The following is a 16,148-nucleotide window of genomic DNA, read 5'->3' on the forward strand; positions in this document are numbered from 1 at the left end:
GTCAGTCCCGCTTGTTGAAAAAGCCATGTCTTGAGGGCGCGGCGGAAGGTTAGGAGATCCGGAATCGTCCGGATCTCGGGGGGTAGTTCGTTCCAGAGGGTGGGGGCACCCACAGAGAAGGCCCTCCCCCTGGGGGTCGCCAGCCGACACTGCCTGGCCGACGGCACCCTGAGGAGGCCCGCTCTGTGGGAGCGTACCGTTCTGTGGGAGGGAATCTGTGGCAGAAGGCGGTCTCGTAAATATCCAGGTCCTATGCCATGGAGCGCTTTAAAGGTGGTAACTAACACCTTAAAGCGTACCCGGAAGGCCACTGGTAGCCAGTGCAGCTCGCGCAGCAGCGGCGTTACATGCAGCTGTGGCAATAATTAAGGAGTTTAAATGCTCCTAATACAGGAGTAGGCAACCTTGGCTCTTTTATGACTCGTGGACTTCAACTCCCAGAATTCCTGAGCCAGCATGGCTCAGCTTGGAAACCTCTCTCTTTCCCCTCAGCATGGCTGGCTCAGGAATTCTGGGAATTGAAGTCCACGAGTCATAAAAGAGCCAAGGTTGCCTACCCCTGTCCTAATACATCCTGGTCAATTTACAAAATAAGATTTTTAGTTGAACCTGTTTCACAATTATAGGCAATGCAAATTCTTCCTACAGTAAAAAGTTTGAATGTTTGATTGGCATTAAGGCAGGGGTGTCAAAACTGCCGGCCCACAGGCCAGAGGTGTCATGCCAAAACTGCGCCCACCCCATTGCTAGCAATGGAAAAAAAGTTGTGATATGTCACGACACATCACATGATGTTGCGAGTTTAACACCCCTGCATTAAGGGGAATTTAAGTATTAAATCACCCTTCCTGATGTGTGTGCAGCAGATGATGAGCAAAATAATTGATGGGTTTCTCAGCTTTGCTGTCCTTTCTGATCTGCACATCATAAGTCAATAGGAAAAACATCCTCCAATCAGCGTGCTGCAGTAGGAGGAAGATAGGTTTGCAGGACTTGGTCCTGCTATGAATCATAACATTCCACAATATATCAGCACAATATGATTTCCTCATAGACAAAAAAATATGTTTTTAAAAACCATACAGGTAAAAACAAACAAATCTTCCTCCATGTAATATAACTCCTTGGATTCAGACTTGCTTGCCTGATAGTTTAAGAGGCATTTTCTAAAAACTGAATTGCTTCTGACTTAAAATAAACATCCCATGTAACATGGCAATTCTTGAAACCAGGTTGCTAGGCAAAGTACAGATGTGTTACTGATGAAAACCTCAAAAATGCTCTATTTGTATGTGATTTATTGCCAGATTGACCATGTTACTGAATCACTAAAGAGAAAGAGAGAGAGAGATCCCAAACATACTATGTTCTGAAATGCTTTTCAGCTTCAAACAGAACTCAATCATAAAACTTTGTTTTGTCCAGGAACCATTTAAGGCAGCAAATAGAGGATTACTGGCCTCTGTGTAGACTAGATTATTTTGAAAAATAAAGACTAAATTCATTTCTGGTGTGAACTGAAGTCCCCAAATCCTTGATTTCAGACAATACTGTAAATATGTCTAGGCAGATTGCACAGCCATCAAAAATCCATGGCAACGCCACAGTTACAGAAACTGTTCTCAGAAACCCACTGTTTTTTCCCAAAAAACTAATGACAACTACTGGGGAATTAATTCCTTGATGCAAGCGGCAAAATTGTCACGACTTATTTTTCTATATAAAGGTCAGCTGCCTCAGTGTCATGATCATCTATTTTCCATAGGCATATCAACCAACAACCATATAACATGTAGTCTTCAACTTATAACCATTCATTTAGTGACCGCTCAGTTACAACACTGAAAAAAGTAACTTATCACTATTTTTCACATGACCGTTGCAGCTTTCCTGTGGTCACATGATCAAAATTCAGATGCTTGGCAATTGGTATGTATTTATGATGGTTGCAGTGTCCCGGGGTCATGTTTGTGACCTTCTGACAATCAAAGTCAATGGAGAAGCCAAATTGACTTAACAACTATGTTACTAACTTAACAATTGCAGTGTAGCAAGAAAAGTCATAAAATGAGGAAGACCTCATTTAACAACTCTCTTGCTCAGCATTGGAAAATTTTAATCTAAGAACCTATAAATAAGAAATGAATGCAAGACCTCCAGAGAAGAAGCACAATTTATTTAGAGTACCCCACTTTTTATATAAAAAAATATTTTGCATGACCAGTAGCCCTTTAAGTCTTGCTGTCTTGCTATGTCATATGATAACACAGTTTTGAAGGACTGTCAGTGCTTCTTTGGGGGACAAACAGGTACCATGGTGCTCATGAGTCCTGTGTCTGGATTTCCTGCCCAATCAAAAGCTTTTACTTCTTCAAGTCAAAGTTTTAGAGGAGTCTGTGGGCTATCGGATGAAATCAAATCTGGATACTGACCCACATAATAGCATTTGTAATTTTCTGCTGATCTGAGTATTGAAAGCTCCACCTAAGCTTCTGACAGCAACTTTATTCTAGCCCTCCTGTTTGCAGGGGGAAAGGTTAGGGAAGACAAGAAAAGGTTGGATGTAAAACAGGGCTAGCTCTGTTTCAAGTAGCAGTGGGATCATAAAGTTCACAAAGTCACCTGACCAAGAGACTTGTGAGGATGTTTAAAAGCAAGGTTTTTTTGTGGGCCATAATTAGCTTTCCTTCCCAGAATGGGCAGAAGAGGTCACTAGCACAGTCAGTAATCTTTATTCTTCTAGACCAGGGGGTAGGCAACCTTGGCTCTTTTATGACTCGTGGACTTCAACTCCCAGAATTCCTGAGCCAGCCATGCTGAGGGGAAAGAGAGAAGTTTCCAAGCTGAGCCATGCTGGCTCAGGAATTCTGGGAGCTGAGGTCCATGAGTCATAAAAGAGCCAAGGTTGCCTACCCGTTCTAGACGTTCTCTGTTACATGCAGAATTTCAAACAATGGCCTTTGACACTTGATTTAGACAAGAGAGTTAGCATGTTGTGTGAACCCTCTCTAATGCTAGCCAGTAGAGTGAGGGTTGGAAGGAATTAACTAATTGTCCTCAGTTAGCTATGTTGCCTAAGGATGACAGCATTGACAAAGGTTGTTTCCTTGTTTAGTTGCTGGAGCTTTCACAAAGTCTCAGAGCGGAAAAATGGGGCTTCACTTGATACTTTGTCCCTATTTTGCTTTATTCCATACCAGCTGCATATGGTATGGAGTAGGCAAACTCCCTCAATTGGTAGGGAGTAGGCAAACTCCCTCAATTCATTTCCAATTCATTTAAAAAAAAATTAGTTTTAATAATTTTGATAGCCCTTAACACCTCAAATGAGGAGCTGTCTCTGTCAAAGGGAAAGAAGTGAGATAAAGGGGTGACATAGCCTGAATCAGGGCTTTTCAACCTTTTCACCCATTGTACCACTTTTAGGATATGGCAATATCCGAGTACCACCAGTCGCCTAGCAAGGTGTCAAAAACTTGATGACCCCCCCCAAAAGGAAAAAAATGATAAAGTACAGGTAGTCCTCGACTTACAACAGTTCGCTTAGTGACTGTTTGAAGTTACAATGGCACTGAAAAAAGTGTCCCCCAAGCCACAGCTGAGCAAGACACCTGCCTGCCCACCCAGCACCGCTCTTCCTCCTGTCCGAGGTTTTCATTGTTATGAGCATTTCTGTTGAGGATTGGCAGTGGGGGTGGGGTGGTTTTTATTACCCCCGTCTGCTGGGTGGTTGTAGCAGGTTTTGGTCACTTCACATGACCCTGGGACATTGTGACCGTCATAAATATGAATCAGTTGCCAAGCATCTGAATGTAAATCACAAGACCCTGGAGATGCTGCAATATTCCAGCTGATCAGCGCTTCTTCTGGGCTCAGCAGAAGCGCCAGGATCAGTGCTGCTTTCCAGCTGATTGGTGCTTCTTCAGGGCTCAGCAGAAGCACCAAGATCAGTGCCGAGCTCCAGCTGGAGCCTGGCACTGATCCTGGCGCTTCCACTGAACTCTGACAGCCCTGCAGCTCCAGCCGTCTCTCGCTCAGGCTTGTGCGGTGCTGCCACCGGCTCAGCTCATTCTCCTTCCCCACTACCACTTTTCTAGGATGGTCGCGTACCACCTGCCAGGTGCCAATGTACCACAGGTGGTACCCGTACCACTGGTTGAAAAGCCCTGGCCTGAATAATATAACCGGCAAGAACAAATAATATAAAATGGAACTCAGTTTTAGTAATGAAAGAAAGTAATATTTTTCACAAGAACCAATTACATATTGTTCTTCATGAGAACATAGGGTTGTCTTTATTTTCTCTCTCAGTAAAAATAACCCATTTAAGAGACAGCAGGTAGGATTCAAGTCTTCTCTCTCATTCTCACAGATGATTCAGTAAGAATATAAATTAGTGGGACATATCAACCTTAACTGTTTTCAGAATAGAGTGACAAGAAACGAGCTTTCCCCCCTCCTGATCCGTCAAGAATAAAGATGATAAAATTCCTAGTAAGATCAGACAAACTACAGGTAGTCCTCAACGTACAAACACAATTGAGCCCAAAATTTCTGCTGCTAAGTGTGGGACGTCTGTTGAGTTTTGCCCCATTTTACAACCTTTCTTGCCACAGTTGTTAAGTGAATCACTGCAGTTGATAAATTACTAACCCGGCTGTTAAGTGAATCTGGCTTCCCCATTGACTTTGCTTGTCAGAAAGTGGCAAAAGGTGATCACACGACCCCTGGGACACTGCGACCGTCATAAATATGAACCAGTTGCCAAGCAAGCTGAATTCTGATCACATGATCGTGATGCTGCAAAGATTGTAAAAAAGGTCATAAGTCACTTTTTTCAGTGCCGTTGTAATTTTGAACGGTCACTAAGCGAAGAGTTTTTAAGTCGAGGACTACCTGTACTGAGGCTCAGCAGTCCCTAACTAAAGCAATTGCTTATCCTATGACAGGGGTAGGCAACCTTGGCTCTTTTATGACTCGTGGACTTCAACTCCCAGAATTCCTGAGCCAGCCATGCTGAGGGGAAAGGGAGAGGTTTCCAAGCTGAGCCATGCTGGCTCAGGAATTCTGGGAGTTGAAGTCCATGAGTCATAAAAGAGCCAAGGTTGCCTGCCCCTGTTCTATAAGAAGACCCCCCCCCCTCCCCAGCCTATTGAAAAGAGCTAGAAAGATAGTTGGTTTGTGGCTCATTTATTTCCCCCCCCCCAACCAGGGAAGGGCTATACGTGAAGGAAGGGAAAAGCAGAAAGTTGCTGGTTGTCCTCGCTATCCCTAGTAATCCCAGGGCAAGATGCTGTGTGTGGTGCTGGAGAAATGCAACCCTGCACAGATGCTACTAGTGCCAGGCTTGAAGGTGCGATCAGTTCCATGCCAGCAAATAAAGAAACGGTGCCATCTGGATCACCCCTTGGGGGCCTTTCTTCTTGGGGGTCAGAGTCTGGCAGTCTGCCTTCTGCCCTCTGCTGACTGAGATCAGGTGGCAGGACATCCAATTGGCCACAGGACAGAGATTCTGGCATCTGTCCTGCTGGTAGGAACATGTTACTGGTGATGAGCTTGGGGGCTTGGGAGGGCTGCAGTGACAGGTTAATGGGCTTCAGGAAGGAGTCTTCTGAGAAGGGCACCGTATTTGTCAGCAGGTCGTCCGCATGCTCCAAGGTGGTCTTGGCAGAGAAACAGGAGGCAGCAACCGGCGGTGGATTCTTGGGAGTGGAATGGCTTCGGCAGAGGGCTTCGAACTGACGCGATATCTGTTGTAAGTGGGATAGAAGAGAAAAAAAGAACTTGAGAAGAACAACAAGGGCAATAGGGAAGAAGAGGTTCTTCCTAACACTTAAGGAGGCAACCACATTCAAGGAGCTCAGAGAGAAACTTTCCCACACTGGATTTGTGTTCACTCAGCATAGTATTTTGTTGTTGTTGTTCAATCGCTAAGCCATGTCTGACTCTTCGCAACCCAATGGACCACAGCATGCCAGGCTCCTCTGTCCTCTACTGTCTCCCAGAGTTTGCCTATATGCATTTTCACTGCGTCTATGACACTATCTAACCATCTCCTTTTGCCTTATGTCAGTGATGGCGAACCTTTTAGAGACCTGAGTGCCCAAAATCTGTCCCTGCCCCTCCTGTCCCGCCCACTCCATCCCCGCCCCCAGCCTGCTCCGCCCCGCTCCGCCCGCCTCCACGACCCGCCGCAGATCGCCCAGGCGGCCCAGCAGCGCTATTGCGGCCATGCCCTCCACCCGCACCTGTGCATCTGTGCACAATGGAGTGCGAGGGCAGAGTCTTGTCCCCGCTGCCCAGCTCCATGTGCTTGGCTGCGCTGCTCTGCATGGGCTGCACTCAGGGGCGACTCTCCTCTGGGGGGGCTGCTGGTGAGGAGAGGGTCGCGGGGGGAGGCGGGGCTGGGGCGACAGCACATGTGCCCACAGAGAGGGCTCCGAGTGCCACCTCTGGCATGCGTGCCATAGGTTCACCACCACTGCCTTATGTCTTTCTCAACATCAGGGCCTTTTCCAATGAGTCTTCTCTTCTCATTAGGTAGCCAAAATATCTGAGCTTCAGCTTCAGTATCTGTCCTTCCAAACAACAAGCATTATTTTATTTTCAGTTTGAACATCCAGAGAATATGAAATCCATTCCTGTTTAGTTGCAACAAAGCTACAGTATTAGATGCTCTCATTTTACTAATTGAGAGGCAAGCACTGTCTATGATGCCCTAGCCTTGGGGGGAGGGGGGGCAGGGAGGGGGGTTCTGAAACTCAGAGCATCATTGGCAGTGAATGCTATTGCTTCTATTAAAGCTAATATGTATTAGCTATACGAGCAAAACTATCTCTAGGATACATGCGCCTCCAAAGCAAAGTATCCTAGAGTACATTAAATATTGAGAGGGATACAAAATATTCAGATCTTTTGTTCCTTTGCCTTCAAGTCAATCTTGACTCCTGGTGGGTGGGATGAGTGAGTCTCTGCTGCTTTTGGCAACATTTTCCAAAGCAGTTTGCCCTTGCCTTCTTCCTAGAGCTGAGAGAGAGAGTGACTGGCCCAAGGCTATCACTCGGGCTTGTGCGCCTGAGGCAAGACTACAACTCAGCTGGTCCAGTGGATCAGATTGGCTTTTTACTTTGTTCCTTACCCCCTGAAAAGCTGCAGAGTCAAAACAAAGGCATACACGCAATCACACACTATGCCAACCCACACAGACCTTTTCAGAATGCAGAAATGCCTCATAATGCCAAAGTACAAGGGACACACAGCCTTTGCTAGATGGCCTGGTTTTCTAGAAAGTGGACATTTCAAAAACAGGATTTACCTTTGTTGCTTTGTTGGCTACGCACCCCGGGCTCCCTTCACTAAGCTCCTGCAAGTGTTGCTGTGTGACAGCAAAGATATGATCCTGGGAGAGCAAGTCAGAACACATAAGGGAAGAGATGGCACACATTGCTCTCTGTGGAAGAAGGGGGGAAAGGCACATGGTTAGGGAGAGAAATGGTTGGTATGTTCAAAAATATAAAGCCACAATGGCAGAAATGAGGGAGTTCACTACTGCCTTCTGAGATTTATTTTATTTCAGTCCAGTCTTCAAGCCTTAGCACTGTACAGTACCATTTAAGTATTGAATTTTGAGATCAGCTTAATTGCTTAACTTTTTAGAAATCAGCTAAAGACGGACAGGTGCTGCCACCTGTTGTGAAAGTATTAAGAGACTTGCTATGAGGAACTCAAGTCAGAGCCTTTCCTTAACAAGTTGCCCTAAAAATGAATAAGCCCAGGCAGCTGTTGCTCCACGTTACGCTAGTACGTGCGTACTGGTAAAATTCTTACACTTGTAAGAAAGAAATCCTATCCTTGCCCTTAGCCCCAAAGGAGACAGCTGCAAAAACCCTCCAAGTTCTATCTAAATGGCTGCAGTTTCAGAAAACAATGCTCATCTGCCAAACTGAAAATAGATTTAATGCAACCTGCTGAAGTAGATAGTTTCCTAGGAGTTTCCTCACCATACAGATGGCCTCGCTGGGGTCCTTCAAGGTTCGGTTAAGCAGGGCCAAGACGACTTCACAGTTCAGCAATCCGCACCTGTGGAGCCCAAGAAGCGCGAGAAGGAAAGGGAACAATTTTGTGAGGCAAGGAAGAACGCCAGCCGCTTTCTCCCAGATCTCTGGAGATTCCCCAAGCAATGCTGTGCAAAAGGGGAATGTTTCTGACAGTTTTACCCAGCCAGCAGAGATGTTTCAGAAAGAAATGCACTCTGTTCAGTTGAAGCCTCTCTCATCCACTTCATATGAACATCAGGCAAGACAAAGCGAGGAGGGACGTCATTATGAGGTGCCAAGATGGCAGTTACTCAATTTTTATACAGGCTGTCCTTGACTTAAAACCGTTTGCTTAGTTACAACGGCACTGAAAAAAGTGACTTATGACTGTTTTTCACACTGATGACCGTTGGCAGAATCCCCTTGGTGGTTTACATTCAGAGGCTTGACAACTGACTCACATTTATAACGGTCACAGTGTCCCGGGGGTCATGTGTTCACCTTTTGCAACTTCCTGACAACCAAAGTCAATGGGGAAACCAGATTCACTTAACAACGGTGTTAATAATTTAACAACTGCAGTGATTCACTGTGGCAAGAAAAATTGCAAAATGGGGCAAAACCCACTTAATGAATGTTTCACTTAGCAACATAAATTTTGGGCTCAATCGTGGTTGTAAGTTGAGGATTGCCTGCATGACAACGCTGCAACAATCTTGGCTGAAGCCATTTCCGCTTCGTTTTCAGTTGCCACAGTACTGGGAGGGGGGATGAGTAATTTTAAGGTTAGACTAAACAATAAATTGTCCTGTGGGAACCAAGGTCATTGCTGCCTGGGTTTTGGTGGGCTGAGCCTTCCGTTAGAAAGCCCGCCAAAGTAGTTTATTGGGAAATGTGATCTATGACATGATGCTGGGGTCGGGAGTTCAACTTTGTAACATTGTAACCTTTGGAAGGGAACTTCAGTCTTGGTTTCACTTCTGACTGTGCCAATACTTTGTAGCCAATAAATATGTTCTTTAAGGAAACCTCTTGCCTTGGAGTTCTGTTTTTACTGTTTTTACTGTACTTCTAATAAACAGAGGATGGGATTCATTGGGATTCTCTGCTTCAGCCTTAGCTCTTAGCCCTGAAAACAAGGACTAAGTTGCAACAATTTACAAAACTTGATGCAAAGTTGTTGAAAGATAAGGGTAAGTATATGGATGACGTATGCCATCCAGTAATGCAGAAAAAATGGGAATGAACAGGGATAAGCCCTATTTGGGGACATGGAGAGAATGTGGGGTTCTTACTCTTTGATGAAGTGCTGGGTTTCCTCACGAGTCAGGAAGACTTTGGAACCCCTGGTTAATCCAGTGACAAGACTCATTTCTTGAAGACAATCATTCAGGTTTTCCGCTTCCATCCTAAAAATAGGGAAAAATTAATGTTGAGACTTCTTTTCCTTCCCTTCCTCCGCCTCACCAGAGATCCTGCCTTCCAACTGGACCCCCACATTATGAACATCTGTGTATTTATTAATTGCATAACATGCTTTTCCTCTGGAAGCTTAAGGGGGGGGAAGGGGGATGTCTTCCTTCATTTTGTCACCACCAACACCACCACAATCTGGGTGGCACTGGGCTGAGAGATAATAAGTAGCCCAAAATTCTCCAGTGAGCTCTGTAGTCAAGACTCTGCCCAATCCAAATAAAAAAAAAATCAGCTCTCTTTTGGCTATTCTCCACTTGGCCTAGGCCAGAGGTAGGCAACCATGGCTTTTTTATGACTCGTGGACTTCAACTCCCAGAATTCCTGAGCCAGCATAGCTGACTCAGGAATTCTGGGAGTTGAAGTCCACGAGTCATAAAAGAGCCAAAGTTGCCTACCCCTGGCCTAGGCCCAGCCATTAGCTCTCCCAGTTTCTCTCTTACCTGTCAGCAGCACTGCCTGGCTCCAGGGCGCTGGAATGATTATCGCTGGAATGATTTTCACTGTCTGCTTTGCTGTCAGATTCCGAAGTTCTGCTCAGGTCGCTATTCTCTTGCAAGGAATTCTGGGAGCTGAGCCCGGTATCCAGTTCCTCCCACCCACCTCCTGCTTGCCCAGGTTGATGGTTCACTGTGAGAGAATTTGCAAAGGAATCAGGTAATTAGACTGAATGACTTCTTTAAAAACCAGGAATGGCATTCGTTCATCACTATTGCTATGCCTCAAAATCTACAAGCAGTTGGCCAAGTTTGGTTTGAGCTTAGGAAATATGTCCATTCCCTACACTTCAAGGACAAAGGGCCGCCGAATGTTAGTGGGGTGCTACTTAGAAAGTGGGCAGGGCCAGCCAGAAAAACCTCCGAATTCAAGGCAACCTACGACTATAATTATGGCATTAAAAAAAATCCAAAACAGTTGACATCGCCCTCATCGCCCAAACAAAATACAAAGAAATTAGTTTAAAAGTACCAGAAAACACTGGAAAATGTGTGGATGTTGACTTGGGGCTCCGCCAAGGAGCACTTAGTTGGGGAACTTACATGGCCCGCTCTCTGCACTTAATTCTCTACAGGTAATCCTTGACTTACAACAGTGTATTTAGTGACCGTTGGAAGATATAATGGCACTGGGGGAAAAAACCTATGACCATTTTTCACACTTGTAACTGTTGCAGTATCTCCATGGTCACATGGTCAGAATTCAGACCACTTGGCAACTGGTTCATATTTTTCCCATGTGGTCACCTTTTCTGACCTTCTGCTAAGCAATTAGCAAAGTCAGGGCGGAAGCCAGATTCACTTAACCGTGTTACTAAACAACTGTGGCAAGAAAGGTTGTAAAATGAGGCAAAACTCACTTAACAACTGTCTCGCTTGGCAATAGAAATTTTGGGCTCAATTTTGGTCATAAGTCAAGGACTATATGCATATCTTTTTTTTTCCTCTCAAAAACAGCCAAATATAAAAAGATTTAATGTATACTGAATGGAAGATGTCTGCTACCTCGCATCTTCTTGGCTAGGGTTGCCGGTGGCTTAGTGAGCAAGGCAGGGCTTGTGCCAGGAGAAGGTGCCATCACTGGCTCGTAGACATTGTCCGCCAGCTCCCTCTGAGGGGGACAGGTGAGTTCCTGACCAGGGAGCACCACATTGGCAACCACCTCAGCTGCCTTCTGGATGGTAGCCAGCAGACTTTTGCCAGGGGATACTGGAAAAGCAAAAAAAGGAAACCATTTATACAGATTCAGTGTATGTCGTGTTACATTAGGGAAGTAACTATAGGGGAGAAAAATGCCAGACACAAGAAATAACTTCCAATGGCCGTGAATTTACATCCATTTGTTCAGAAAAGAGAAGGGCTAAGCCACAGAGTCCAAAATAAGAAGATTATGTCCTATATTGAGATTATGTCCTATATTGCTAGACCCGCATTGGCATATGTTAACTCAGGATTTCTCAACCTTGACAACTTTAAACTGTGTGGACTTCAAATCCCAGAATTCCCCAGCCAACCCTGCTGGTTGAGGGATTCTGGGAATTGAAGTTCATACAGCTTAAAGTTGCCAAGATTGAGAAACACTGTGTTACCTGCTCCATAACAAAACAAATTTATGTCCTTCCAAACTACAAAATTTTCAGGTGAAATCGCAAGATCTCTGGGAATTTATTCAACTGATTTCTTCTGAACAGCTCAACTTGCTTTAGTGCTCAGAGTGGCTTTGAGCCCCAGCAGTTACTGCTGGATACTTGCTACGAATCAGGAGAGGAAAGGTTCTGAACATGATGAATAGCAAAGTTCTGCAGGCAAGGTAGGGGAAGCAGAAGACTAGGAGGCAGGCAGAAGGTTCTTGACCAAGGACCTGGGGGTATTGTAGAAGTCATGTCCCTTCAGCTCCTGAACCCAGTGCTTACCAGAGCTGTTCTTTTCAAAACCAAAGCCTTCGAGAGAGCCATGGGGGCTAGACCTATTTCCCATACCTAGGAAGAGAGAGACATGAAAAGAACTTTGCAAAAGAAGACTGAATCCAGCACGGTGCTGCTGCAGGCAGCTCACATGCTTTTCTCCACTTTATCAGCATCAGATGAAAATAGTTTTATTCGTTTTTATCCTGCCATCATTATTTTTATAAATAACTCAAGGCAGCAAATATATCTAATACTCCTCCCTCCTTCTATTTTCCTTACAACAACCGCCTTGTGTGGTGGGTTGGGTTGAGAATGAGGGACTGGCCCAAAGTCACCCAGCTGGCTTTCCTGTTCCTTCAGTTCAGCTGAAGCTTTGCTGTAAGTGGCTTTACAGTGAAATTGCTCTCACCTGACCCCAATAATTTGGCCTAGAATTATAATTCTGCTATGGTTCTAATGTGTGGCTTTACTCCAGAATATTTGAAAAAGACAAAATAGATGGTTCAACACCCCCAGACCAGAAGTAATTGGACAGTATCATTCTCAAAGGTAATATTCTCTTCCCTCTGTTATTCAGGCCCAGGAAATCATGCTCACCTTAGCATGGAAGGAAAGGAGGAAAAAGGGAAATAAAATTACATATTTTTTTAATTAAAAAAGGTAATGCAGGGGATCTATACAGGCACTACAATTTTATCTTCGCACTATTGGTTTACCTGCTGAAGGCAGTTCTTTAGGTGGGCGAGTAACACACTGAGGCAACAGCACATCTGAAAATAAAGTGCCTGCCAGGTCCTACAAGGAGAGAGGCAAGCAAAGGGCAATGTGATGAATGGCCATACAGAAAGCCCTTCTATATGGTAGGCTTTGAGAGTATCCAGATCTCATGACTGGGTCTTGTCACTCACCTGTGCAGTCATCCGCACCTTCTGATACAAGCTGTTGCCATGGAGAGGATCAGGAGGCCCTGTGAATCCTACAAGGCAAAGGAGAGAGATGGTGAGGAAGTAAAAGAGCAGAATCCTTGTGTGCCCTGCATAGGTTTCACTCCTTATAGACTCCTAAAAACAACAACTGCATCAACCAAAGCAGCTGAGTCTGTTTGCAGGCAATGAAAAATACCCTATACAACAAGTTCCATACAACTAGTACAAAACATGCCCCCGACAGAGAACGTAATAGCAATAGCACATGGACTTATCTACCGCTTCATAGTGCACTCTCTAAGCAGTTTACAATGTCAGCATATTGCCTCCAACAATCTGGGTCCTTATTTTACTGAAGGATGGGAGGTTGAGTCAACCTTGAGCAGGTCAGGATCAAACTCCTTGCAGTGGGCAGAGTTAGCCTGCAATACTGCATTCTAACACTGCGCCACCATGGCTCCTAAGTACCACAATCAGTGATATAATAAAGATCACTTGTGACTTTCATATTGATGCAGAATAATAAATGAGGTTTTATGCATGCAAATGTGTGTGGGAACTAGAATATCCAGAAATAGTTGCCAATCCATCTCCACCCCCCTGTTCCCTATGCCATAGGAAGTAGAGAAAGAGAGCAAGAGAGACATCAAACATCAAAGTCCACTAGGAGCAACACCTTCAACCTATCTGAAAAATTAAAATAATTCAAAATGTTTGTTTTATTGGAGCAGTCTTCCTGGCAGGGTAAGATAATTTAGAATTGATAGCACAACGACAGTTCTGTTCCCCTTGTGGACTACTGATTACAAGATCTGGAGAGAGGCAAATTGTGTTCTCCCATTTGTTTCTAGTGTAGTGCCTAACCCAGGAGATCAGTGGGACCTATTGCCTGATGGTTATATAACTACCGGTAATAGTTATATTTCAGCTGTGAATCAAGAAGCCATTTTCTGACCCAAACTTGCTAACTAGCTTTAGGCAAACCAATCTTTTCTCAGTATCAAACCCTTCAACTGTAATATTTGACAATAACATTAACCATGCTGCTCTTTTTACAAATTTGTAAAAGTCTACTGAGATCACACAGGTGCTGAATGGACATTACATAGCTATTATTAGGAAGATGTGGTTATTCTTGTTGGAATCTCTGACCTACCTATGGCTTCCTGAATGAATGAAGAATTCCTCTTAAGCTGCAGAAGGAAAGGTGACGAGCCATGGGTGCACATATAGAGCAGGATCTTAAGCACCTAAGAATGCAGAAGCTAAGTTGGGATTGTGAAAACAGATTTAAAAGTATAAATCTTTGTTTTTGTTTCAAAATTAAGGATATCTGCTCCAGTGTGGATGTGGGCTTTGGCCACATTCTTTCAAACCACTTTTTTTACCTTCAGCTTGATGTGGCATGAGTTGTTCTGAAGACGATTGAGGAGGTATTCAATAAGACAGTGACTGCTTCCTGTTGATTCATGGGAGATCTCTGGAAGTTTGTCATGTTAAAGAGTTATCAAAATAAAGGAACTGACAGACAACCATCGCTCAAACATTTGTGGTCTCTCTCCCAAGTCCTAAATTTCTTGGGTTGCTAGAATAAGATTTTTTTTAATACAATGGATTTTCAATATATAGGTATGGAATTAAGGAGATGGGGGGATACAACTGAAAACAAATATAGTTACTGTACTGCTCTCCCAATCTGTTGGAAGATTCCAGATCATTAAATATATTAGGCTTTGTTATAGCCATACATTTTTGCTATTAACAAAAGTGAGTACTATATAACTAAAATGATTTCAAGAATAGATCACACACAGATGATACGACTGTTCTAAAGATCAAAGGATACTGGCAATCTCTTCAAGCAGATAGCCTGGGCATGGAACTTCATCATCTGAGGTACCTTTGATTAGAGTGGGTAACTGATGAAAAGAACACACACATACAAAGAAAAGTCACTTTGGATTCTTCCTGATGTATAATGGTTAGTATCAACAATCAATGGCACTATGAAGCAATAGAAATTAAAAAGAGGGAGAAATAGCAATGAGAAAATATAGGTAGGCTAATAGTACCATCAAGACCTTTTCATTCCCTGATACTAATCCATGCTCCAGGCAGAGCATTAATATCTAATATGAGCTCATACTTTGTAATAGAATATGGCACACCCTGATTGTAGAAAAAAGTCTTTTATGTTTTACAAGTCTCTAATTTTAGTTGGTATAATAAAAGAACGAAACTTGTATTTTTTTCTGCCCAAAAAGGGCAAAAACCCCCACAAAATCCTGTAGGATCCAATTTGGGTTGATCACCGGGGGGAAAAACCCTGTACACCTCTGGTCCTGGTGATCAACTCAGATTGGATCCTGCAATAAAACTTGTCTCCAAATACAGTTGGAAGAAAAATTATCTCCTTTGCTTCCAAATGCTTAAACGCTTATTTAATTTCAAGCAACCTAATACAATGTGACTTCTCTGCACACTGGCTGACTGTGACATCTCTTCAAGTTATCACTAGTAACTTTTGAGGCAGCTGGTAACATCTCTTTTTACAAGTAAGTGCCATCCAATGTTTGCAGTGCTAAGTGGAACTTTAATATTAGTTGTGGCTTGTGCCTTGCTGTAGCCTGATGTTATTGAAAGCAAACAAGCCTCTATGGGGAATGATTCTGCAAGTCTTTTCAGCTGCACAGCATGCAACGTACAAGCTCCAAGTCTACACTTTGCATTGATAAAATAGTCCATAAACGACATTTATTTTCTTCTCTGCCTTATACTGCTGAAGTATAAAGCTGTCAAAAGAACTGAAGCATCTAATACATCTCTAGAAAAAAATCATAACTTCATTTGACTTCTTGACCTCCACCCTCCCGCAGAGATTTTAGGGTAAATTAATACTCTAAATCTCCAGACACCCCGTCCCTACGCAATATCATATTATTCACGCTACCCGAGTCAAGAAACTCAAACGATCTCGCAAAGGTACAGCCGCCATCGTGATTTCCGGATCCAGCCACACGCTTCAATACTCCGCCTCCCGGGACGCCAGATACTCCAATCGAACGGCGACCTTATCCCGAACCAGCCAATCACGTACTTCAGCAAACAGCTGTCTCTGTCGTCATCGGACGCCGCCAGCGAACGGCGAGAGCCAAGACCCGCTGCTTTCCATTTCCCATCCAATCGGAAGCTTCTGGTGCGGAACGGGACCCAATCAGGGGAGAAGGATCGTGAAGCCGTCTCCCAGTCGGGAAGCGGGGTCATGTTTGAGGCCCGGCTCCAGGCCGGTGGTGAAGGGCGGTTGAAAAG

At 44.2% G+C, this 16,148-nt stretch overlaps 1 protein-coding gene across 1 annotated transcript; it reads right to left on the reverse strand.

Moving 5' to 3' along the window:
• Positions 1–5,207: 5,207 nt before the first annotated feature.
• On the reverse strand, positions 5,208–15,843 carry TEPSIN (TEPSIN adaptor related protein complex 4 accessory protein). The gene is made up of 13 exons (XM_015815278.1): positions 15,790–15,843; positions 14,686–14,758; positions 14,228–14,319; positions 13,996–14,089; positions 12,822–12,889; positions 12,630–12,708; positions 11,920–11,985; positions 11,012–11,215; positions 9,953–10,139; positions 9,332–9,445; positions 8,001–8,079; positions 7,316–7,450; positions 5,208–5,750 (listed from the first exon to the last, which is right to left on the reverse strand). The coding sequence occupies exons 1-13, from the start codon at positions 15,832–15,834 to the stop codon at positions 5,220–5,222; spliced, it is 1,767 nt and encodes a 588-aa protein (XP_015670764.1). The 5' UTR covers positions 15,835–15,843; the 3' UTR covers positions 5,208–5,219.
• Positions 15,844–16,148: the final 305 nt, after the last annotated feature.

Source organism: Protobothrops mucrosquamatus, unplaced genomic scaffold (assembly GCF_001527695.2).
Source record: "Protobothrops mucrosquamatus isolate PMUCROS unplaced genomic scaffold, P.Mucros_1.0 scaffold_99, whole genome shotgun sequence".
Lineage (NCBI taxonomy): Eukaryota > Metazoa > Chordata > Lepidosauria > Squamata > Viperidae > Protobothrops > Protobothrops mucrosquamatus.

Excerpts from the sequence above, each read along its gene's own strand:
- TEPSIN (XM_015815278.1), bottom strand. The coding sequence starts at position 15,834 with ATGGCGGCTGTACCTTTGCGAGATCGTTTGAGTTTCTTGACTCGG. Across the intron at positions 10,140-11,011 it reads CCTAGCCAAGAAGATGCGAG|TGAACCATCAACCTGGGCAA; the intron begins GTAGCAGACATC and ends ATTCTCTCACAG. Across the intron at positions 7,451-8,000 it reads CCAGCGAGGCCATCTGTATG|AGAGCAATGTGTGCCATCTC; the intron begins GTGAGGAAACTC and ends CTTCTTCCACAG.